Source organism: Cyprinodon variegatus, unplaced genomic scaffold (assembly GCF_000732505.1).
Source record: "Cyprinodon variegatus isolate N-32 unplaced genomic scaffold, C_variegatus-1.0 Scaffold1524, whole genome shotgun sequence".
Taxonomy (NCBI): Eukaryota; Metazoa; Chordata; class Actinopteri; order Cyprinodontiformes; family Cyprinodontidae; genus Cyprinodon; species Cyprinodon variegatus.
The window spans coordinates 89410-112167 of NW_015151977.1; the positions used below are offsets into that span (position 1 = coordinate 89410).

The 22758-nt window shown below is 37.8% G+C and overlaps 2 protein-coding genes across 11 annotated transcripts in view; both read left to right on the forward strand.

Moving 5' to 3' along the window:
* LOC107103765 (neuron navigator 1-like) overlaps positions 1-20604 on the forward strand; it is a 96349-nt gene extending 75745 nt beyond the window's left edge. For 3 of the 9 annotated variants that reach the window (XM_015403582.1, XM_015403581.1, XM_015403589.1), the window contains 25 exons: positions 2413-3226; positions 3308-3817; positions 5189-5230; positions 6020-6168; positions 6281-6463; positions 6545-6624; positions 6831-6854; positions 7045-7122; positions 8092-8175; positions 10706-10814; positions 10907-11028; positions 11183-11191; positions 12804-12988; positions 13068-13230; positions 13347-13545; positions 13631-13719; positions 13811-13909; positions 14010-14181; positions 16084-16349; positions 16457-16608; positions 16693-16764; positions 16882-17087; positions 17187-17305; positions 17397-17585; positions 18253-20604. In XM_015403582.1, the coding sequence (XP_015259068.1) occupies positions 2413-3226; positions 3308-3817; positions 5189-5230; positions 6020-6168; positions 6281-6463; positions 6545-6624; positions 6831-6854; positions 7045-7122; positions 8092-8175; positions 10706-10814; positions 10907-11028; positions 11183-11191; positions 12804-12988; positions 13068-13230; positions 13347-13545; positions 13631-13719; positions 13811-13909; positions 14010-14181; positions 16084-16349; positions 16457-16608; positions 16693-16764; positions 16882-17087; positions 17187-17305; positions 17397-17585; positions 18253-18348 (4211 nt within the window). In that variant the 3' untranslated portion in view covers positions 18349-20604. The remainder of the gene's footprint in view (positions 1-2412; positions 3227-3307; positions 3818-5188; positions 5231-6019; positions 6169-6280; positions 6464-6544; positions 6625-6830; positions 6855-7044; positions 7123-8091; positions 8176-10705; positions 10815-10906; positions 11029-11182; positions 11192-12803; positions 12989-13067; positions 13231-13346; positions 13546-13630; positions 13720-13810; positions 13910-14009; positions 14182-16083; positions 16350-16456; positions 16609-16692; positions 16765-16881; positions 17088-17186; positions 17306-17396; positions 17586-18252) is intronic. The other 6 variants (XM_015403585.1, XM_015403584.1, XM_015403588.1 and 3 more) reach the window with 6 other exon arrangements.
* Positions 20605-21789: 1185 nt separating this feature from the next.
* The window catches only part of LOC107103762 (myosin-binding protein H-like), a 19504-nt gene continuing 18535 nt past the window's right edge, over positions 21790-22758 (forward strand). For both annotated transcript variants that reach the window (XM_015403577.1, XM_015403578.1), the window contains exon 1: positions 21790-22024. In XM_015403577.1, the coding sequence (XP_015259063.1) occupies positions 21814-22024 (211 nt within the window). In that variant the 5' untranslated portion in view covers positions 21790-21813. The remainder of the gene's footprint in view (positions 22025-22758) is intronic.

A 22758-nucleotide genomic window follows, 5' to 3' on the forward strand; every position in this document is an offset into this window, starting at 1 on the left:
GTAGAGAAGCTGAGGGCAGACATTAAATAAGCAAACCACTTTGGGTGATTTATTTACTAGAATTTACAAAACACTATTTAGTGCTTAAAATCTGTACCATACATTTGTCATGTATGCACCTATTTTACAAAAAATACATGTATATTTTTGAGAATATAAAAGTATCAACAGAAGGTCATACTTACAAAAGTTGGCTAAAAGTATGAATTTATCAATTAAAAAGCAACACTAATAGAAGAACCGAGGTCTATTATAAATTCCTTATACACATTATTGTTAACTGGAATGTTTCCATATCATTTTCCCGTTCTAAAGGAAATGTTTTATCCTATAAGGCTGTCACTGAAACCAGTATTCTATATATACACTAAACGAAGCCACAAAGTATGACATTTGAGATATTTACCGGTATAAATTAAATGTATTTACTTCTAAAGAGATAATTTGCTGTTTCTCTCAGATTCGGACCCGTGTCAGAGTAACTAAAATATAAAAGTCTGGAAGTAAGACCAATAAAGGAGCTAACATTAAGAGGCAATTTTAGGTCTAAGGTCCCTGTCTCCTAGTGGGTTTGAAGTAGAGACTGGTTTCAAGTTTTTAAATAAATGGCTGGCCTCCTTTCTATTTTAACCAAGCGCTATGCTCATTTTGCCATCCATCCCAAACCCAAAATGTCCTTCTTCATGCTGGCCTTAAATCTAAGATAGACCTTTAGACAAATGACCACTACAGCTAAACGCTTTGGTGATTCAAAAACAAAATAAAAAAAAAAAACTGAAAGCAGTTTTGTTCCATCAGGCTTTTATGTTATGACCTTATTGGGCTTTCTCTGCATGAAAAAGTTAATTTAGTGCTCTGGGAAACCAATACTGTCAATGCATTTACTTATTTGTCTTTTCTGTTGTTTTATTTTTTGATTAATGTGGAGATCATGTTGGGGGACATTCAAACTAGACATTGTGACTTTAATGAAATACCTCACTCATAGACATATAGCTATTACTAATTTGTTTCCCTGGGCAAACTAGTAGGCATTGATCATTCTTTCAGTGGTCAGCTACTCAATGTGGGTTTGAACTTTCAGCTTGTCATACGTACTCTGTACATAAATTAAAAGCAGTGGTAAGGTAGCTTTGTATAAAGCATAAGTTGTCAGATGAAGCTAACAGAATTGCTAATAGCTGGATTTATCTAGATGGTGGTAACTATTTGTGAATGAAAGCATAAGATCAGCACATCTTCTCACTATAGGATATAAGTCCTTATTTAAATGGAGTACTCTATGCTGAGCCGGTTTCTTTTAAATTTCAAAACATCAGTTTTTTTCTGTCTGGATGTCATTTCATTGAATCCTCTGTAGGGCTATGTAGAAAGTCATGGTTTCTTTTACTCCAGTCCTTTTCAGAGTTTCAGTCAATCCCCCATCTTCATACCGGTACATTTGCCTGTCGGTTCTGTTTCACTGCCACCAATTTGTTCCTTCATTCAAAGGTTGGAACTAGGAGGTTTTAAAATGGATTTAGTTTATGGCCTGACACATAAACCCAATTTTCCTTGTACAAAAGAAATTCAGGAGTACTATGTTGTCAGTGTCATTATCTGAACACAGTGAACTAAAAGTTTGCTTTGAGGGAAAAAAAAGCTGTTCAAATGTCTCTGTGCGTATATGTGTCTTGTGGGTTTCTCAATACTTTTAAATAACTCCAGATGTCCACAGGCTGCATGCTGGTGGGCCTCATGCAACAGCACTTCTTTGACTCTGTTAATAGTTGGTATATAAACCTCACATAATGACTCCCATTAGACACAAATCATGAGTTTAAGGAGTTAGGACTTGTGTGGGTGGTGGATACAGTAGAGCCCTTCTGTGTCAAGTAGATTATTATCCCTTTTAACTTCCAAACATTCCCAATTAATCTGGAAACCAAGAAATGGGGGAAATGGTATACAATCCCAGTCCCTTTTAACTGGATCATCTCACAACACTTTATATCTTGAAATGACTTTTCAAGTACAGAAATTTCAGTTGAGTTTTCTGTCTTACATACAGTTACATGAATACCACTTTTCCATGCCATGCCACGCTGCTTATGTGCATCCTAGCACTGCTGGGACATTCAGAAATAAACTTACTGGAAAACTCAACGCTTAGCGGAAAGAGACAACTATTTTAGGTCATCACAATGGAAAAGAAGAGTAAAGGTTTGATAACAGTGTGTGACTGCAGTTTGCTGTGAGTCTGAACATCTAGCTAAAGGTCTGCTGAAACAGGGATTTAACATTTATCAGCAGACTGTCTGACATTCTAAGGCTTAAGATTAGATATCATGTCCCAATGCAGAGTGGTCAGTCGGTCAAATCACAATGTTCTAAACACTGCTGAAGCTCACCGCCTTTTGTTTTTAATGGTAGGTACTGTGAGGTCAGATGGAAAGCCCATGGATAAATCTCGGCTGGCAGTGAAGGCTTCAGGACTTCAGCGTTCCTCCTCCGACGCTGGTAAAGACCATCGAAATGGCACTGTGGGTGGGGAACAGCGGAAACCCCCATCTGGTCTCGTTAGGCCTTCAGCTGGTGGAAATTTTGGCTTCAAGAAGCCCCCCACGTCCACCAGTGGCAGTGCAAACAACTCCAGTACTCCCACTGGCGGGAGTTCAGGCATCAGCTCGGTGCCCAACAGCTCAGCAGCTGCGGGGAAGATTCCAAAAACATCTGGTATTCCTGTTAAACCATGTACAGGTGGTGGAGGACGTAAGACAAGCCTGGATGTTTCAAACAGCGACCAAAGTGGCTTTTTGTCTTCAAATGCCCGAACGTCTCTCCAGTATCGCTCCCTGCCTCGTCCAGCAAAAACAAGCACCCTGACTTTAACTCGACCAAGCTCGGCACGCCCAGTGAGCACCACCATGGACACTGGTTCTGGGCTAACCAAGCCTTCAGCAGCATCAGTACAGGGTTCTAAGCTAAAAGAGCCTGGCTCAGGATTGGGTTCCGGTAAGGCTGCAGGGCGTGGAATTCCCAGTCCCAGTCCGGTCAATCAAACTGACCGAGAGAAGGAAAAAGAGAGAGCCAAAGCTAAAGCTGTAGTATCTGACTCAGAGTGTGGAAATGGGCCTTTGAAGGGCAATGCTGCTCAGACCCCTTCAGAGAATGGAGGGAAGCCTTATGGGCTGAGACCACCCAGCAGTCTTAAAAGCGTGGATCTGTCTTCACCCAGCACACAGAGGTAGTCAAACTCACTCAACAAACCATTTTACACACACACTGAAGAGTTATTATTAATGCAACATTATCATTGTTTTTTCAGACTGTCTGGGGTACGCAGTTTGGCAAAACCTCCATCCATCTCACAACTAGACAAGCTTAACTCCAACGGCACAGAAGTGGAAGACCAAGATGGCTTGCCTCCAAAGATTCCTCCCTACTCTAAGCTTCAAGAACTTTCTAGCTCAACAGGAATGTCAACCAGCCCTTGCCTGACCCCCAGCCCCGCACCGATACTTAATGTAAACTCCTCAGCTTGCTTTTCCGGTTCTGGCATCGGCCTGGGACCTAGGCAGGTCACGTCCCTTGGCGAAGGTAGCACCTCACCCCTGCTCTACCCTCGCACATCTGGGCTACATCGCAGTTTGGAGTCATTGCCCTTACAGATGAGTCTGGCCCCAGAAAGCCAGGAGAGAGATAAAGATAGGGTGAGGGGACCACTGAGGAGATGCACCACCACCTCAGAGTCTCAAAGCAAAGACACAGAGGTGGACAGAGACCCTCCTTCCAGCTGGAGTTCTGGAAGTAAAGTCTCACTCACTCTTAAAGACAGGTCAGTTTACTCCTGTTGGAATATGGTTATTGGATGTTTCATATACTCTGCTGTCCCAAACAGACCTAAGATAAACATTAAAAACAACCATCTAGCTCCACCTTCTGGTGAACTATGGAAATGATAGGCAAAGTATTTATAGATGTTGATCTAAGACTTTAAAGAGCAGGACATCTGCTGATTAATAAGTAAGTCTAAACTTGGTCCAAAAATACTGAAAGAAATTGCACTTCATCAAGAACTTCGTCAATTTAATGCCTAATTTTTTTTAAATAAAGCTTAATGAAGATTTTTTTTCCTTTACGTTTTGTTCCCATTTAACTTAACAAGTGTAATTCAGAGTCTAATGTCACATTCACTTAGGTGATTAGATTTTAAGCATATAGTAACCAGGTATGAAAAATATCCCATATTGCAATTTATGAATGAATCAACATGTGGAGCATATGCTAATTCAACACTCATTGGGGTTTCAGTCATTAGAATATAAACACAAAACAAACGTGATTCAATTACTTTTCAACATTCGGTAATGGGCCAGAATTGGATTGTTATTTGATGGTTAATCCACCATCAGTTGCCAATCTGAAGCAAAAATCAACCTTTTTCAGCACAGTTCAACATTGAATTAACATATTTTAATTTGTGGGATGTTTTGCCTAGGGCCAAACCTAGGATCCTATAAGGCTCTTCCGAGGTTAATATTAGTGTAATAGCTACACTAACACCAAAATAGTTGGAAAGCAAAATATTGTTTTGATGAAAGTAATGAATTACCCACATCTCCCACATTTTTATCCAGTTCTATAATTCTGTCCACATGTTCTGCACAGCCTGGGTCTGGAAAGGCTAGATCAGGAGCAGAGCCTGTTTGAGAAAGCCTGATTTAGTGTATTTTAAAGTTTGTTTTGTCTCATAAGTAATTTAAATATTCTAACTCACAAATTAAGCAGGTACAGTAGGTGAATAGAAGAGACATTTTACTTTCATTTAGCAGTAAAAAAGACTGTTATTGTTTCTCTTATTATTGTCCTATTTAACAAAAGAGAAAAATCTGTTGAAAAAGTTAGTAAATTCTTTTTGCTTTATTAACACAATAACTACAGAATTACATATTTTTACATTTGGATTAGTGGCAAATTTTGACATTTTTAATCAAAATATCTTTAAAAAAAAAGCTAAAGATAACATGCTCATTAATGGGTTGCTGAGCTGTTATTACTACAGGCCTGCTTTCTACAGAACTGATAATAGTCATAATTACTGGCTGCCAGAAGCTGCCTGCCACTCTTTGTGTCTGCTCCTTGTTTCTGAGAGTTTAATAAGTCCCTGCAGGAGTGCTGAAATAATGACTTTGTTTAATCTCCACAGTTCTCAGAGAGACAGAAACACACTGCCAAAGAAAGGTTTAAGGTACGTATTTGAAATATACTTTTAGTCCACACAAGCAAAGCTTTTTAGCAGGCTTATTTATTACTTATCAGATACCTATTGTTGCTGTGTGTTTCGATAACTCTGGGTCAATATTGGTTTGCAGTTCACTGCCAAAACAGCTGTCTGATCTAAGTCTCCCTCCTTTAGCTTTTTTGTGTGTAGACTCCCATAACACCCTGGACAGGTCACTAGTTCATCACTGAGCAATGCTTTCAAGAATACACATTGCAGTGGTTTTAAATTGGCAGGTTACACTTCAAATAAAATACAAAATTGGTGTCAACCTGTAAAAGTTAGATCTTTACAACTTTAGACTTCACTGATCATAGTTTGTCCAGCTGTGTTTCAGTCACTGCTCTGGCTGCAAAACCTGGAACGTTTGTTTGAGAAGTTAATTTCTTTTGGTAACTTTCACTAAAATATTTTTCATGCCATGCTGAATAAAACAATGGTTAATAGAAATGTGGCTCTGTGTCGAATCATATAAAACAAGAAAACAGCAAATGTTTGATTACTGATTAAAAGTTTAAATTAAAGAAATAAAGTCAAGTTTTTGCAGTTTGTCCATAAGGTTGAGATATGGTATTTTGTAAAATAATTTTTTCACATCATGCATTTCCCCTCTAAATAAATGTGCATAAAATAAGTCTCCAACAAAGTATCCACATTGATATTGTGAGTTTAGACCCTATAACTGATCTGTCATTTAAGAGATTGCATTGCTACCCTTTTTTTATGACATTGGCTTTCTTTTCAAACTGTCTTCAGTTTCAGCAGTGCCTCTCAGCCTGAAGAGGAACTAAAGGAGAAAGGAGAGCGGAGACACTCACATACTGTTCACATTATGAGTGACTCTCTCACCCTCCCCTTGTTGTCCTCGCCCACCTCCCTGCCTCGTACCTCTAAGACTAGCATGGGTCAGTATGCACTCCTTTACACATAAATAAATACAAATAATCAATTTTCAGCACCCAGTGCTTGTTCCACATTATTTTGAGAAATATGTTTTGGTAACTACTGTCCCAACAGTACCCAGCCCTGTGGGCGGTCCCCCCAGGATGACCCGGTCCAACAGCATCCCCACACACGATGCCTCCATGGAGCTTTACAGTGCATCGCCTCTGGGCAGCACGCTGTCCCTGGCTGAGCGTCCACGCAGCATGGGGATGGTTCGTTCTGGATCCTTCAGGGACAGAGAGCCCAATGATGAAGGTGAAACTATTTTCTAAAAGAATAATCCTAATACAGCAGCTCATTTCTTTAACTTTTTACCACTTTATTTTCTCTTCCCAGTTCATGGGTCTGTTCTCTCACTGGCCTCAAACGCCTCATCGAGTTACTCTTCGGTGAGTGTGGGCAGCATACATAACCAGGTAGATACAGATTAGTTTTTATGAGTTTTGGTTTTAAAGGTGGAGGGATACAGTGATGCTTTTCTCTTGCTTCATGCTTTAAAGAGCACACACTTAAGATAATGATCAGTACCTTATTAGTCTCCTATTCTTTCCTTTCCTCTCCACTTCTCTCCTTCCCCCTCGTTCCTGTCTAACTTTTTGGCTTTTATTACTTCCTTCCAAAGGCTGAGGAAAGGATTCAAGGAGAGGTAAGTGTCGACTTTGCTGCCCAGTCACCTTTCGCTGTTTCATCCCCTTCTTTCCTTTCATCCATCAAACCCATCGTTGTTGTTCTTGAGTTAACATGTCACTTCATCATTCCTTGGTCACCATCCTCTAGATTTCTCTATAATATCAGGCGCTCTTTAACACAGTGATGCTTTGATGTCATCCACACAGCAAATCCGCATGTTGAGGAGAGAGCTGGAGTCGTCACAGGAGAAGGTTTCCAATCTGACCACTCAGCTTACAGCAAATGTATGTATCATTTTTCTGCATCCCTTCCACACCTTGCTGAGCTTGTTTTGCAAAAAGTATCTTGAGTGGTTTCTTCTAAGACAATTAGTAACCGGTTTAATCTTCTAGATAAAATTCACCTCTTTGGTCCCATTAATTAATTTATTTTTAGTTATTTAAATACGTATTCATTTATTTTTTCTTATTTTTAATATATCACGTATAACACATTTGTATAGTTATCTTATTCTGTTTAATGCATTTACATCTATTGGTTTTTTTATGATTAAAAATATATTACATTTTTGCAACTTAATGTTTTTATTTAAATCAATGAATGTGTTTGGTTTTGTTTGGAAAGGTCTCCCTTTTACCTAAGGATACTTAGTCCCACAGCACATTTATTTCTTATTTTGAGCTACAAGGTAGTTTCTTCATGAGAAACTTTGTGAGCATTACCTCGCAATAAGATGAATTGTCGTGAGATTTGTAAATTTACAAACTACAGAAAAAAACGTGTAGAATTCAAATTGAACTACAGTACAGCTATCTATCTGGATTATTCCAAGTTACTGTCAGCTCTCTTTCTTTGTCATAACAGACAGTAGGCATAGATGGTAGTAAAACTGTTATCTATGCCTAGATTATTGTTCTTATCACTAACCTTATCAAAACCAGAACAAATTCCCAAACACAGCTTTATTTTATTACGTAACTATAGATTTGTATTAGAAAATATGAGGTTGTTCTCCATGGCTATAGAAAAATAGGTTAGGAGATAAGGTTATTTTACCAAAAGATGTCCTTTTAAGTTATTTTAGCTCAATAAAAAGAATTAACAGACACCAGTTATGCTGATTCTGTTTCTTTTATGTAATTAGTATCAATTATGTTATTTTTGTCATAAAAATACACTCTTTAGCATTATTCTATGGGGGACCATTACTTAAAAGATGTAACAGTCTTTTATTTTTCATATTTTCTATACAGGCAAACCTGGTGGCTGCTTTCGAGCAAAGCTTGGCGCTGATGACATCTCGGTTGCAGAGTCTGTCTATAAGCCACGAACAAAAGGTACTATCCGAGCCGCACTTTTAAAATCAAACACACACAAAACAAAATTCCAGCAAGATTCCAAAACTATGCTTATCTGCGGAGCAGAGCCATGAGCTCTGTGAGGTGACTTTGATCACTGCCTGCAGCAGGAGCTAAATGTAGGTTTGACTCTGTGCAATTAGGGATGAAGTAGAATGGAAGATCACTGAATCAAAAACATTTTGGATTTAAACAAGAATCAAACAGACTGTCTGCATGTACACGGAAACCTACATTCCCTCACTCTTTTGTCTGGTTTTTGGCGTGAATGAACTCATCACTGCCAGAGGCTGTGTTTGATTTAAGGGCATGCATGTGAGGAGTCTCCCTGAGTTCTTCATGCCTTGCTGCTCCCTCTGAAAGCCCAGTTTGGGTTAGACCAAAAAAAAAAGCCTTTGTTGTAATTGCCAGTGCAGTGACCTGTGCAGATAAGCCTGCAGCGCTGCCTTTTTAACCTTGAGAAGGTGGGCCAAGTGGGTCCATTTATAGTAAGAGCAATTGATTACTTTTAGACGAAAGCAAGCAAAGCAAAACGACTTTTCTTTAACACTTCTGTACAAGCATTTTGTTCCCCACAAAACAACTAAAAAAAGCACAAAATGGGTGAAAGAGAAAATAAAACTCAGATAAATACATTTCAAATAAAGAAATAAAAAAAGACAGCGCTGCAAAGCTACCATTTTCAGACTGGCTTCATATCCTCTCCTTCAACCACAGACAACATCAAAAAGTCTGCTATAAAAATGAAGAAAAGCATCAAAAATGCTTCTTCTAATGTAGCTCCCCAAAATATTAAAACCTCATTCAGCTCTTAGACAAATTTTTTAAAAGACCTCAATGTGCTCAGTGTCAAGACACTCTGAGGGGTCAGACTGAGTGTGAGAATGCACAGTGGGAGTTAAGTGAGGATGTGGTCAGGACGAGGGATAGTGGCAGGTAGCTTAGCTTAGCCTCATTAAATCCTGGGGAGTGAGCAATGCTACTAGTTGGTAGCTATGCCACAGACAATTCTTTAATTGCTCGACTTTTCATCACTAGAAATTGAGGCAGTTTTTAGAGCCTGACTCTCAAGAAGACCAGATAACTTAGTATCTGAGTGGCCTACAAGGATGCCATAAAGGTGTTTTTAAGACAATTGCAACACGAAACAAGTTCAGTGAAAATGTAAAAAGCTGCACAGTCAAATTAAATTAGCATTCCAAAGTCCAATTATGGTGATATCAACTGAAGAAGGGAGCTGTCAAATGCTTTCAATGCAGAAAGATCTTAAAAAAAAAAAAAAAATACACATTCTGCTTCTAAAGGTCAAAAACACAGAAATCTTGCATTTCTATGTCATCTAACGTCATCTAATTGCAGTCCAGCTGTGTGTAATTTAATGTCAGACTAAGAAGGCATGAAGAAGGTTGGAGAACAAAAACAAAGTCTTAAGAATAATGGCAGGTTGGTCAGGGAGAAAGTTACTTTGAACATCTCTTGGAGCTCTGTTCAGTCCACATTAAAGTATTATGATATGTAGGACTGCAACTAACAATTATTTTAATCCAATCAATTAATCTGTCAATTATTTACAAAATGAATCAGATTGCAAAAGGTTCCTTAAAGACAATTAGTTGACAATTAGTTCAATAATCAATTAATCACAATTAACCCGATTAATTGTGTCAGCCCTAATGATATGGCTTTCCACCTAAACATTAGGGGCGAGTATTGACATGGGTATTGCGATACAATACACGTCACAATACTTGGGTCGCGATACAATATTATCACTATATTGCAATATCACCATATATGGCAATATTTTTCTTGCTATCAAAACTGAATGCATAGATAAATAAGCAACCTCTGTATATGTTCATCAGATGATATTAATCGTTCACTTATTTTGGTATCCATGTTGCTTGGGGTTTCAGTCAGTCCATGTCTTCCACTGCGACTACCTCAATTACAGATACGGTGCTGCACCACGCAGTAAAAATGTTTCGCTTTTAAAAAATCGATACTAGGAACTAAAAGATCAATATTGTATCAGGCAGCCAAAAATCATGATATATATTGACAAAACAATTTTTTTCCACACCCCTACTAAACATACAGGACAGGCTGCTGCAGCTTTAATGATAAACAGCAAACAGGAGAAATTAGATGTAGCTTTAAACAGGTGAATCCTAAAAGTAAACATGTTAGAATCTGCAGATCCTTCCAGAAAGAGAAAGAAAAACTATTAGTAATAATTATCATCATAAAATACTCTGAAGTGTGTAGCTGTAGTTAAAGTATGGATTTCCCCCAAAAACATGTTTAATTTTCCTTTTCCTTGTACCGCTTTGTCTTATATGATTACATAAAAGTCTGATAGAGTGAGGTTGTAATTCAGATTCAGTCAACTTTATTTATCCCAATGAGTAATTCAGTCATAGCCTACATGCTCATCCATTCCCATCTGCTATCCAAAATTATTAATGACCCAATGTCCAAGTTTGACATTTATGAAACGTTTCCACAGGATTCAGAGCTAATGGAGCTGCGGGAGACGATCGAGGCTCTAAAGACCAGAAATGAAGAGGCACAAGCTGTCATCCACGGAGCATTGAACAACCAAGACGTCATCAAAGGTTTGTAAATCAAGCAGGCAATCACTCTGTACGTGTCTCATCTCCCTTCTCCTTAAACATCTTTCGCTAATATTGAGCTTTATTTCTTTCAGATGTCCGCATTCGGCGTCAGAACTCATGTGAGAGTATTTCCAGTCTGAACAGCTTGACCAGCATGTCGAGTGTGGGCAGCCTGAAAGATCAAGAGGCAAAGAAGAAGAAGAAGAAAAGCTGGGTAAGAATAGGCGAGCTCTACTGCCAAAGGGCTGTTTTCACAATCACAGCTTGTTTTTCTGGTGAGCTTCATCCTTTCTAAAAGTGACCGAGCAGCATGGCTGATGTATGACCTGTGTTTCCCTCCCCTGTGTTGGGTTATTTTGCTGTTTCAGGTGTTTGAGGTGAGTGCCGTCCCTGTGTGATCATCTAACTCCTATAATTTTCATTCACACAGCATGATGGGTCATCTGAAACTACAGTCCGGTCATCTCTGCTGACTGACTTACTGCGCTGCTAATAGCCTTAATGAAATTGATGAGAAATGTTTAATTAAATGAATGGCTCTAAATCTGTCATGAGAGGAGAGCAGCAGACATGACGAGCCATTAAAATGATTAATTACTGCTAAATTGACTCTTATTAAATGAGCTTAATGATTTTTCCCCTTATTTATTTGGTTAACTTGTAATTCATTCGTCAGTATAAATGTGAGATGTTATTGTGTTAAACATGCTGTACCATAATAATGTTTACTGACTGCATTTTGCTTATGCATAAAATTCAACTAAAATTTAAAGGGATAGTTTGTCATTTTGGAAGCATTGTTTTTCTTTTCACTTTTATGTAAGACACTTAAAGTACTCAAGCTATCAAACCAGTCAAAATATATTTAGAGATTTAAAAATGTGAAGAAAAAAAAAATAAAAAACTATCTGTTTTAAACCTGGATGAAATGGTATGATGTAATGGTCGGTGTTCCTCAGCTCTAAGTTTCCAGAGGCTTAAAATGTTTTAGACAGGATAAAAAAAAAATAATTTGGAAATCACCATACATTCATTTTCTACCTTTGTACTGGAATTTTTAACTCACATCTCCAAAAAATGTATAGAATCATGGTCTTTAACAAGAACGGTTAAATCTGACGCAAACAGACTTTAGTGGCGCCAAAATTGACAGACTCCTCTAGGTTTAATAGGTCATGAAACATTTTCAGAAAAACTGAGCTAAAGTCCAGCTGCTGCCAATTTAAGCCTTTTTGTTGTTGCAATGATTTGGGTAATTCAACATTTTACAGACAATCTGATTCTTTTCATTTTTTTTTTTTTTTAATCAGCAGCGCAAACAGTGCTGCATGAGCTCTGTAACTATATTCTTTTGGTGCTGGAGTGGATAAATTATTAGGAAAATTTTATTTGTTCGTACAGAGAGCTGTAATCACTCAATTATTATCCCGCTTGTGTTTCCCATTTTCTACCAGAAAGAGTTGATCTCTTTTAAATTAGGCTTTAAAAGTTTTAAAGGTGGAAGTCATGTAGAAACAGTTTGTTCAATATTTTAAGTAAAGGAGAGGAAAATGGAGCTGCTGTCATTCTGTTTCTTGTTTTTCCATGTCAGTGGCTCATATGTACTAAACATTAGCAGATCATATGCATCTAAGCATTGTTTGCCAATTGGAAAGTATTTAACTGTTTTCCTGTTTTTGAATTTCATTTGAAACATTTTTTTTTATATATTGAAATACATTGTTTAAAAACCTCTGTTTTGACTTTGTTTTTTATTATTTAGATAAAAGAAATAATTTGCTCAACATTTGACACAGGCTGAATGAAATGTTTAGCTTTCTTAAATGGAAACGTGATATTCTACAACTGGTTTTAGTAATTAATGCTGAAAAATGACAAACTATTTCATTACTGTGATGCATGCCCTTTTTAACTGTAACACTTGACCTATTTTAATCTTCTGAGTTACTAGAAAATGCTTTCTGTCTCTCTTTTAATGTTTGCGTGCAGCTGAGGAGCTCCTTTAACAAGGCTTTCAGTATTAAAAAAGGCTCCAAAACCTATTCCGACATTGAGGAGATCACCACCCCTGACTCATCAGCTCCCAACTCACCAAAGATGGCTCATGAGGGAGGAGAAGCGGGTGAGAATCTCCCGTCATCTTTGAGAACATCAGCTTCTGCCACGTCTTCTGTGTAAGTACACTAACAGCTTTAACAGAATGAAATCTGGATGTGTTAGTCTCCTGTGATGAGAGTAATCTGGTTTCTCCAGGATCATGGAAACGGCAGAAGAGGGAGAAAATGGCGAAAGAGCGGTATCTGAGTTACGGTCGGAGCTTTGGGAGAAAGAGAGGAAGCTGACAGATATCCGACTGGAGGCTTTAAGTTCTGCACATCAGCTGGAGCAGCTCAGAGAAGCCATGAACAATATGCAGGTTTGTTTTGCCTGCCTTTTTCTGTATGCTTCATTATCAATCCCATGGAATTGTGCTTATTCTTCAAGTTTTTAGTTTTCTCTGTAAATTAAAAAAATATATATTGTGTGTTCCAGTCCACCGTGGACAATCTAAAGGCAGAAAATGACCACTTGAAAACAGGAAGTCAGTTCCCTGTCTCCGGCCCTGGTCCCACCTCCTCCACCTCTCAGCCATCGGGCCTTGCTTCTCTCCTGGGGCCCTCAGTCAATCAACCAACCAGCATGTCCCTCACCAAATCCTTCAGCCTCAGTCTGAATGATTGTAAAGCTCCAGGTAAAACTGAATAAAACTCTAGTCAGCATTCAGCTGTTAAAATATTCAAGGATAGTTAAACTAATTTTATATTGCTTTCTTTTAGAATTGTCTTCTTGTGACCTGCTAAGTCTGTCTTCTCAACATGAAGAGGTCCGTGCAAAAGTTCTGGTTTGCACTGGGGATAATATAGAGGTAAACTAAGAAAAATCTTTTAACAGTAGCAAACAGATAGTATGGGGATGTTCATTTTTTAAGCTATCTTTGTCCCCCTCTCTATATTTAGGACAGGAAACAGAAACAAGAATTCTATCTAGGTTCAGTGATGGTCAGTCCACGGATGGACTGGACCTCCCTGGACTCCCTCATTGCTAAGACCTTCCAAGTAAGTCTAACTTAGTATTCAGTCCAAGAATCAACAAAGGTGTTATCTGTAAATAGGTTAGCTCAGTTTTAATGTCGGTTGGCTTTTCTCTCTTGTTCAGAACTACTTGAATCAGGTGGACCCGACCGGAAGCCTGGGTTTGACCTGTGACTCTCTGCACATGTACCAGCTGGACCAAGGGGTGCAGAGAGCTATAGGGGGGGTCAGGCCCCAAGTCTCACCACATCAATCTCTTGGAAATGGTCCCAGTCAAATTTGTGTCACCTTGAAAGGTAAGCAGTAAGATGCTCTGGTTGGTTTTTGAACATTAAAAAATGTATCCTATAAAAGCTCATTTTAATGCACTGAGGTGCTCTATCTTCTAGTTGACGGGCAAAATAAACAGCAACTTTGTTGACCATAAAACTATTAACTCCCTATACAAGAAAAAGCCACAGAATAGATGTGTATCAGTAGATATGTAAAGAATGTATAGTTTGCTACTGCATTAGAAGAAAGCAAAAAACTTTATCTGCAGCGTCACAATCCTGTACATCTTGTCTTTTACTTAATCATCCACGGGGGAGTCTGATGCTTTTAAAAGCAGCCCAAGTATCATCAAGTAGGGACAGACAAGTGTTCTACTGTTTATTGCTATCTAGAAATTAGTTTTAATATCAAAATAATTTGATTTATGGGGAAAACATTAAACTTTATGAAATGGTCACACACCTCAAAAACTTTACTGTTACTTTAACACTTTTTCACTGTTTACTTAGATATACTTATATGTTTTTAGATATGATAAAATAACTTAAGTGTGTGCTATTAATATATGAAATTGTACATCTGAATCAAGTGTACTAAAGTAAGTGATTCATCAATCAGAGAGTTATTTTTCCAAGACTTTGCAGTAAGATACAGTCCCAGTGATGCAGTCTGTTTGTCTGTAGCACTCAATTTCTCTATTCTATTAAATATATTGGACCCTCTCCATACTATCTTCATGTCTTAATTATGTTTTAAATGTGAAAATGTGGAAAACATAAAATGATAAAATACACATATATGCATTTAATCTGAGTTATTTAACCAAAATTAAAATAGTTATATAGTGACCAATTGGCTAAGTACTTATATCAATTCATTTAATTGTGCCAAAAAATATATTCATGTTATGTGGAAAAGAAATGTTCCTTTGTTTCCCACTGTGGGGAAATTTAAGCTCTAAGTTAAACTTAGATATTAGAATGCATTTAGCTGCCTCACTGTGTAGAGTACAGAGAATATTCTGAAGTTAAGGATGTTGTTCAGAAACAATTCAGTGTCAAACCATCCATCTCGTGGCCGCCTGGGGACACAATAGCCCTAACACTAACCACTAGACCACCACTCCTCCATAAAATGATGGCTGTTTCTGTTAGCTGGGTCCTGATTTGATACTAATATTGAATATTGTTCCAATATTACCGAAAAAACTATCGGGTTATATTGTCCTGCATCTAAAATCACTGATATTGGTTAACTTATTGGTTAATATTACATGGGTCAGTGGTTCTGATTTCTATTTCTGTTGACTATTCAATCAATCAATCAATCAATCAATCAATCAATCAATCAATCAATCAATCAATCTTTATTCCAGACACAAAAAGGTCCATAGAGAAAAAGAAAAAAAAGGTTAACAATATAATTATGTAAAAAAGAGAAAAATAAAATAAACATGACGTATTCACCGAGTCACAAATAGTTCTCTGTTTTAGTAACAGTCCTTGATCAAGCCTTTCTAACACAAAATAACTGATTAAAGCCTATCACTTTTAGTGCTCATATCATACCAGGTCAATATCTGAATCAGTTGATTCTCTGAGGTGCAATATCTGTATTTTATCATAAATGGAAAAAGTCGTAACAGACAAGAACCGATTCATTAATGTTTTTCTTTTATATATATTCAGGTTTTTATTGTATGGAAGAAATTGTTTACTTAAATTCCAACTGAAGAAATTTGTTTTCCTAAGGAAGGAAAGATGCTGTTGTATTACCATTGACCTCAGAGACCCAAAGAATATCCCCAATATAACATAAAGTTGACATTTCCAAGAAGACTAATAAAATAACTTTGGATAATAACTACTTGATTTGTTTGTGTAAATGAAGTTTTAAATGCTAAAAATCGAATCTCGCCTTTCTAGGTCTTAGAGAAAAAAGTGTGGACTCGCTGGTGTTTGAGACTCTGGTACCAAAGCCCATGATGCTGCATTACATCAGCTTGCTGATGAAGCACAGACGTCTGGTTCTGTCTGGGCCGAGTGGGACGGGAAAGACCTATCTGGCCCAGCATCTGGCCCACTACCTCCTGCAGTGCAGCCAGATTGACTCCTCCGACAGTGACCATGAGTCTTGTGTCTTGGCCCGCAGTGCTGCAGTCACCTTCAACATGCACCGTCAGTCACCAAAGGTAAAACACAGCTTTCAGCTACGTCTACCTGCTCATTTTGCAGACACATGTTTATTAGTTGTTATGCTCTTACTTAGTTAAAAGTCATATTTCTTCCACTTCTGCAGGATTTGCAGTTGTATCTGTCAAATCTGGCAAATCAGATTGACAGAGAGACCGTGGCAGAGCTGCCACTGGTTGTTATCATAGATGATATCAGTGATTCAGCGGCCATCACTGAACTAGTAAACGGAGCACTTACCTGCAAGTATCACAAATGGTAAGTTCTCAAAATTCTATGTAAGCAAATAATTAAATAGCTGATTGCTAAAAGTTTAGCTTTTTATTTGTGTTTATATTTTAGTCCTTACATTATCGGAACAACCAATCAACCCATGAAGATGACATCTAACCACGGACTGCACCTTAGCTTCAGGTAAGGGCCTAAAATTCACAATTTTACTGATAAACTCTTGAGTCCTGCAGATGTATATTTAAGATAAATTACTTGAAGTATGGGTAGTAAAATAATAGCTTTTTAAATGTGAAATAGGATGGTTACGTTCTCCAATAATGTGGAACCAGCAAATGGGTTCCTGCTGAGGTACTTGCACCGTAAAGCTGTGGAGACATACCAGGAGGAAGAGCAGGAATCCCCACAGCGGCAGGGACTTCTACGCGTCCTCGACTGGATCCCTCAGCTCTGGTACCACCTCCACGCTTTCTTGGAAAAACACAGCACTTCAGACTTTCTCATAGGTGAGAGCATTCTGCGTTAACTTCACCTAGTTTGGAATGGTTTGTAGGTCCATTGAGAAGGTAAAGAAAGGTTTAACTGGATATGTTTCTCCCCTGCAGGTCCCTGCTTCTTCCTATCTTGCCCAGTGTCAGTAAAAGAGTTCAGGCAGTGGTTCATTGACCTGTGGAACCACTCCATTATACCATACCTCCAAGAAGGAGCCAAAGATGGCATCAAGGTGTGCAAACTTTTACTTCCTAAGTGTTTTTTTTTTTTTAACATGTAACCCTTTTTAGAAACACTTTTTTTGTATCTGTCTGTTCTCCAAGGTCCATGGTCAGAAAGCCGTGTGGGAGGATCCAGTGGAGTGGGTGAGAGGTACTCTCCCATGGCCAAATGCACAGCAAGACCAGGCCAGGCTCTTTCACCTCCCTCCTCCAAGTATTGGGCTGCCCAGTGACGAGAAGAAGCCCTCCAAAGATACACCTCCTCCCAGCACGCTGGAGTCAGACCCTCTGGTGAGTGAACCGTAATTACTACTGGTACTGATACTGTTGCGGTGTTAATAGCTTCAAATGCTGGAAAATAAGCAGCATCAGACATAGTTCAGCTTAAGTTCTTTGTTTACTTTATTGTCCCCTCCTTTTCCTCCACATACAGGATCTTTTGTCACATACATACTCAGAGCTCCCCCTTCTGTCCTTTTCATGCAATAACAGGACATAACAGATATTTTATAAACTCACCACATCAGATAGTTTAAGTCACATTAGCCTTACCTGGCAGATTCAAATTTACTTGCGGAAAACTTGTAAAACAAGCATCTGTTAAAAAAATATATACTTGTTTTCAAGGTTGAATGTAGAAAAAAATGGTACCATAAATCAATTATGTTTTCTGTGGTCCCTTTAATACTAGGGGTGTTTTGACATTTTGATGTTTTTTTCTGAAATAAAGTAGAAAATTTTTATTTGGCATTGAAAAATTAAAGAATTCACACTCACAGTTGAAGTGTATCATGGACTGTTTATTAACTAAAAGTGCTCTATAAATTAGTTGAACCACTTTAGCAAATTCAATACTTAAAAAATCATTTTAATTTTATTAACAGAACTAAATTCTTAAAGGAAATGGTGTTGATTGAATGATTTACTCTGCTTTCCTCTGTCTTAATGTGCTTCCCAGATGGCCATGTTGCTGAAACTCCAGGAATCCGCCAACTATATTGAGTCTCCAGAGAGAGAAGGCTGTCTGGATCCCAGCCTGCAGACTACACTCTGAGCTGGTGTAAACTGGGATTAAACAAGAGTTTAAAGGACTCTATGGTTAACATGTTTTGTGCTCAGTGAGCAGCTTCAAAGCTAGTGTTAAAAAAAGGGTTTTGAATTAAGGGTTTGCTCTGCCCTGTTTCAGGAGGACTGGGAAGACAAACTGACAAAATGATGATTCTTTCTCTTGCCTCAGTTTTTCCCATATGGTTTTTTTTTTCTTGTTTAATCTGCAAGTGCATGGTGAAAGGAAATGTATGACGCAAAATATTACAGTAACCCTAAAAATGTCCCATGTTTCCCTTTTTTTGTTCTTTTTTTAATAGCTACTGGTGCTCACAGGTTTTTGTTGAAGGCAGGCACTTCATTTCAGCTGATTGTGTTATCGGCTCCCAATGAGTTGGACCATCACTGGACAGCAGCCAAAATGCACTTTATTTTCTACTTTTGAAAATGGAATTTTAGAGCGCATAGTCAGTGAATGTGTCGAAATGGAGGGGGTGCCGGCATAACTTAAAAGTGCAGTTTATGAGGAAATCCAGCAGGTGGCAGCATCTACTGGGCCCTGTCTCATTGTTTGAGTGGTTTGTCCTGATAAGGTGCTCACTAGGTTATGAGAAATGTAAAACACACATTTTTGAACATGGCCTTGAATGTTAATTTTGTTGTTTACTGTAGATCAGTTTGCCAAGGTGTGCAGCTCTAAGAGGAACATGCATGGATGACTATCAACTAGACTCTGCAAAGCCTCACTGGTCTTAGTTAACTAATTTCTTTTCTGCAGAAATAAAACACAGATACAATAGCAGCTTGTTGATCAAGTCTACTGTCTCTGACTATGATTGCTTGCATTGGTGGGTTGTGTTGGCTGCTCTCTTATTTTGTGGTCACAATAGCAAGTCATTAAAAACTTGTGCACAGACTTGGCAGAGTTTTTACGCTGGATATCCTTCTAGCCTCCGTCATCCGTATCAAAGATGCGGACTAAAGGAACCTATGTTCTGCTCAGATCACCTTTTAAACACATAGATGTGTTGTAAAAAAATAAAACTTAAGATGCTGATTTTGTAGGATTTTGTACTCTAGTCACCTTCATCCATCACCTCAACAGATAACATGCATTTCAGCATGGGAGCTATATAAGGCAGGGTACTCTGTGTTTACAGTGTACCCTGCCTGGCGAAGATGCATTTCAACAAAATGACATCATGAATAATTTACTTCCTCTTTGCTCTTTAAATCACAAGATCTTTCTTCTCCAAACATAAAGAAAGCCTTTATTAACACATTAAGTTATTTTTCAACTAAAACCCTTTTCCCTATTTTTTTTTCTTTTTGCACAAAATATTTGTTAAAAATAAGAAACAGTATTTATTGCTCCTATCTGACTGTTATGTGATAAAGGGAGGTGAAGATAGAGGAAACTGCTGGTAATGGAGAACTCGGTGCACCCCACCTCAACCCTAATGTACCTCAGACTGCCATATTCTATTAAGATGTTCCTCTGCTTTTGTTTGAAGGTATAAAAGTAAAATCCTGATGCCTAAGTCTATCTGTGCCTGAAACCCAGTTTGGCCTAAAGCTGCTGTCAAGCTGCTTGCTCCCACCTGGAGGCCTCGATTTGGAGGAGACATTCTCTCACCTACTCTGATGTCACTTTATAAAGCGGTGACCTGGTGTTTGGGTTCTAATCAACTGGACCTGGATGAGCTTTTTTGCAAATGTGATACATGTCAGAATTTAAGAATGTGCATCACGTATGGGCTGTTAGTGTGCAATTGGACAGTTTTGATCTCAAGGCTGAGAGATTTCGGGCGAGCAGTAAGATGTCCAAATATTCCTTTCATGTATTGGACCTACAGTACCACACTTTAACCGTATCAGAGCGAAGATCTTTTAATGACTGGGACTCTTCCTCTTTTTGTTTTTGTGTTTTTTTTTAAAACAGAATCATGTTTTTCTTTTTGTTTTCTTTTCTTATATTTGTAAAAATGTTCTCTCTTTTGTACATGAATGACATTACTATTGTAAACCTTGTACATAGCCACTGCATCTGCGACTACAATCACTGAAGCGAAAAGAGAGATCAAAGAAGAGCTTTGCCCGTTGATGCAGAAAAAAAAGGACGTCCTGTGATTTTTATTGTCTTCCTCCTGCAGGAAGATGCACTTGGATTAAAAGTGGACTTCATGAAATGTCATGTCTCAATAATCTCATCAAATTCCATATGTCTAACTTTAAGCACTGGACATAATAAAGTCATGCCATTTTTCTCACCAGTGACTGTTGATTGGAGGTTTGCACCTTATTGCTCACTAGGGGGCATCATTGAATTGGGCTTGTTCTGTTCTTTTGGTTAGTTTAAAGCTAAATGCATTTCTGCAAAAAATCATATCAAAACAAACGCCTAAAATCATTTTAAAAGATCACTTTCCTGACATCTAAAGAACATGTTTGTAAGATATATTCAAATTAGTTCTTATGTAGCTCAAATATTTTCTGATTGCATATCAGAACATTTCAGAAAATCAAAATACCACTAAGATAATATATGTTATTTGATAAAAAAAAAAAAGACTTATTTTATGTAAAGCTGGTATATATTTATATTAATATGTTAGGTAACAATCTTAGGTCAAATCAATTAAAGTCCTTGAGTCTGGAGGAACAGTAATGAGACACAGAACCCAAGCTGTTTTAGATGCAGGGTGAGGTTTTCACAGTCAGTGATGCTCAGAAAGCCATGATATCTGATGATGTTCGCTGACAGTGCTTCACAGTTTACATGTCTTCATGCCGCCTTCAAGCTTTTATGGAGATGGTTGTTTTACTCCCCACCCTACTGCTAAACGAACCAAGTCCTGCTTTATGGTATCGCTTTGCTTGATTGGCCAGCTCAGCTAGAGCGAACCTCTACTGATTGTGAAGGAGATGAACAGTGCATACAAGGTGAAGACTACAAAGGAAGCAAATTAAGTTCACTAAACACCTCAGCAGAACCACTGGTTATTGTTATCTATGGTATTCTTATCATAGATGTAATGTTGCCTTGATACTGCATAAGCCATTCTAGACCATATTAGTTTTCATTTTTCTTAAGATAAAAAAAAAGCGCTGAAAGAATTTTGTTTCTCCAGATTCATTGTAAAAAAAGAACAAAATACGAAAGTAATTATTGGAAAAAATCTACCTCTCTGAAAAATTACATTCTTCAGCATTCAATCACTTTTGTAGAAAGTTATAAAATAGCATCAGCCTGTTCTTATTTTTTATATAAACATTTTAAATAAAAATAAGTAGAACTGCTTCATTTGTATTTCAGCAACTGTTGTTGCCAGGAAGAAGACAAGTAGGGATAAATACAAGAGTTAGTAGGGGAGGTAAGTTAGGAGATGGGTGGAGTCCCCCCCCAACACACTTTATATGTTACTGAGGACTCCTCCCAACCCTCATACAGATCACTGTCGGTGTGTCAGCAATGCCTAGCAAACCTGCACCTATTAAAAAGTCTCCAGCCAAAAAGGCTGCAGAGAAAGCACCTGAGCCTGCTCCAGAGCCTGAACCTGCTCCACCTGCAGAAGCTCCACCTGCTGAGGCACCAGCTGAGGCAGCAGCTGCTGTTTTTGAGGAGGAAGCAGCTCCTGCCGCCCCATCAGGGGACACATCTGCAACTGAGGGAGCTGCTCCAGGTAGAAAACATCTGGAAATGGAGGGAAAGGGAAAGCTTGACTTGTTACTACTTCAAATATTTTATTTAAAAAACAATAATATATGATATCATGTAAAAAAAATGAAAGGTAAAAAAAAAAAAACATCTTTAGAAAAATGACATCAGGCTGTTGATCTGAATTTACAAATATAAATGTTTATATATGTGTGCAGGTGTGTGTATCTATTAAATATTTATAACCATAAATGCACTATGATTTAAGGGAATGTTGATGTAGTGAAATGAAGTTCAGCTCAAATTATGGGGTTTGTTGATAGTTTTTGTTTTACTTTTCTGTTTCGAAGTCATCATTGTTGAATGGGTAGTTAGATGCTGGCATCTTGGTTGTATTTTTGTATACTTAAGCTAAGATTTCAACCATTTTAGTACCAGATCCCTTAAATGTTCCAAACTAAATATTATTCTGTACAGTAGGTGAGATCTGTTCTGGGTTTGACCCACTGGTGTTAATAGCCCCACTTGGAGGAGACTGAAGGGGATCTTTAGATTGGTCACTGAATGTCTTCTATTTAATGTTTAGACTTAGACAGATTTATATGTCATTTTGTTTAGAAATTTCTTTTAGAACAGCTCTCTGGACAATTTCATTTTTATAAAAGTGCAGCCTTGAAAATTAGTTAAAAAAAAAAAAAATTTATATATATATATATATATATATATATATATATATATATATATATATATATATATATA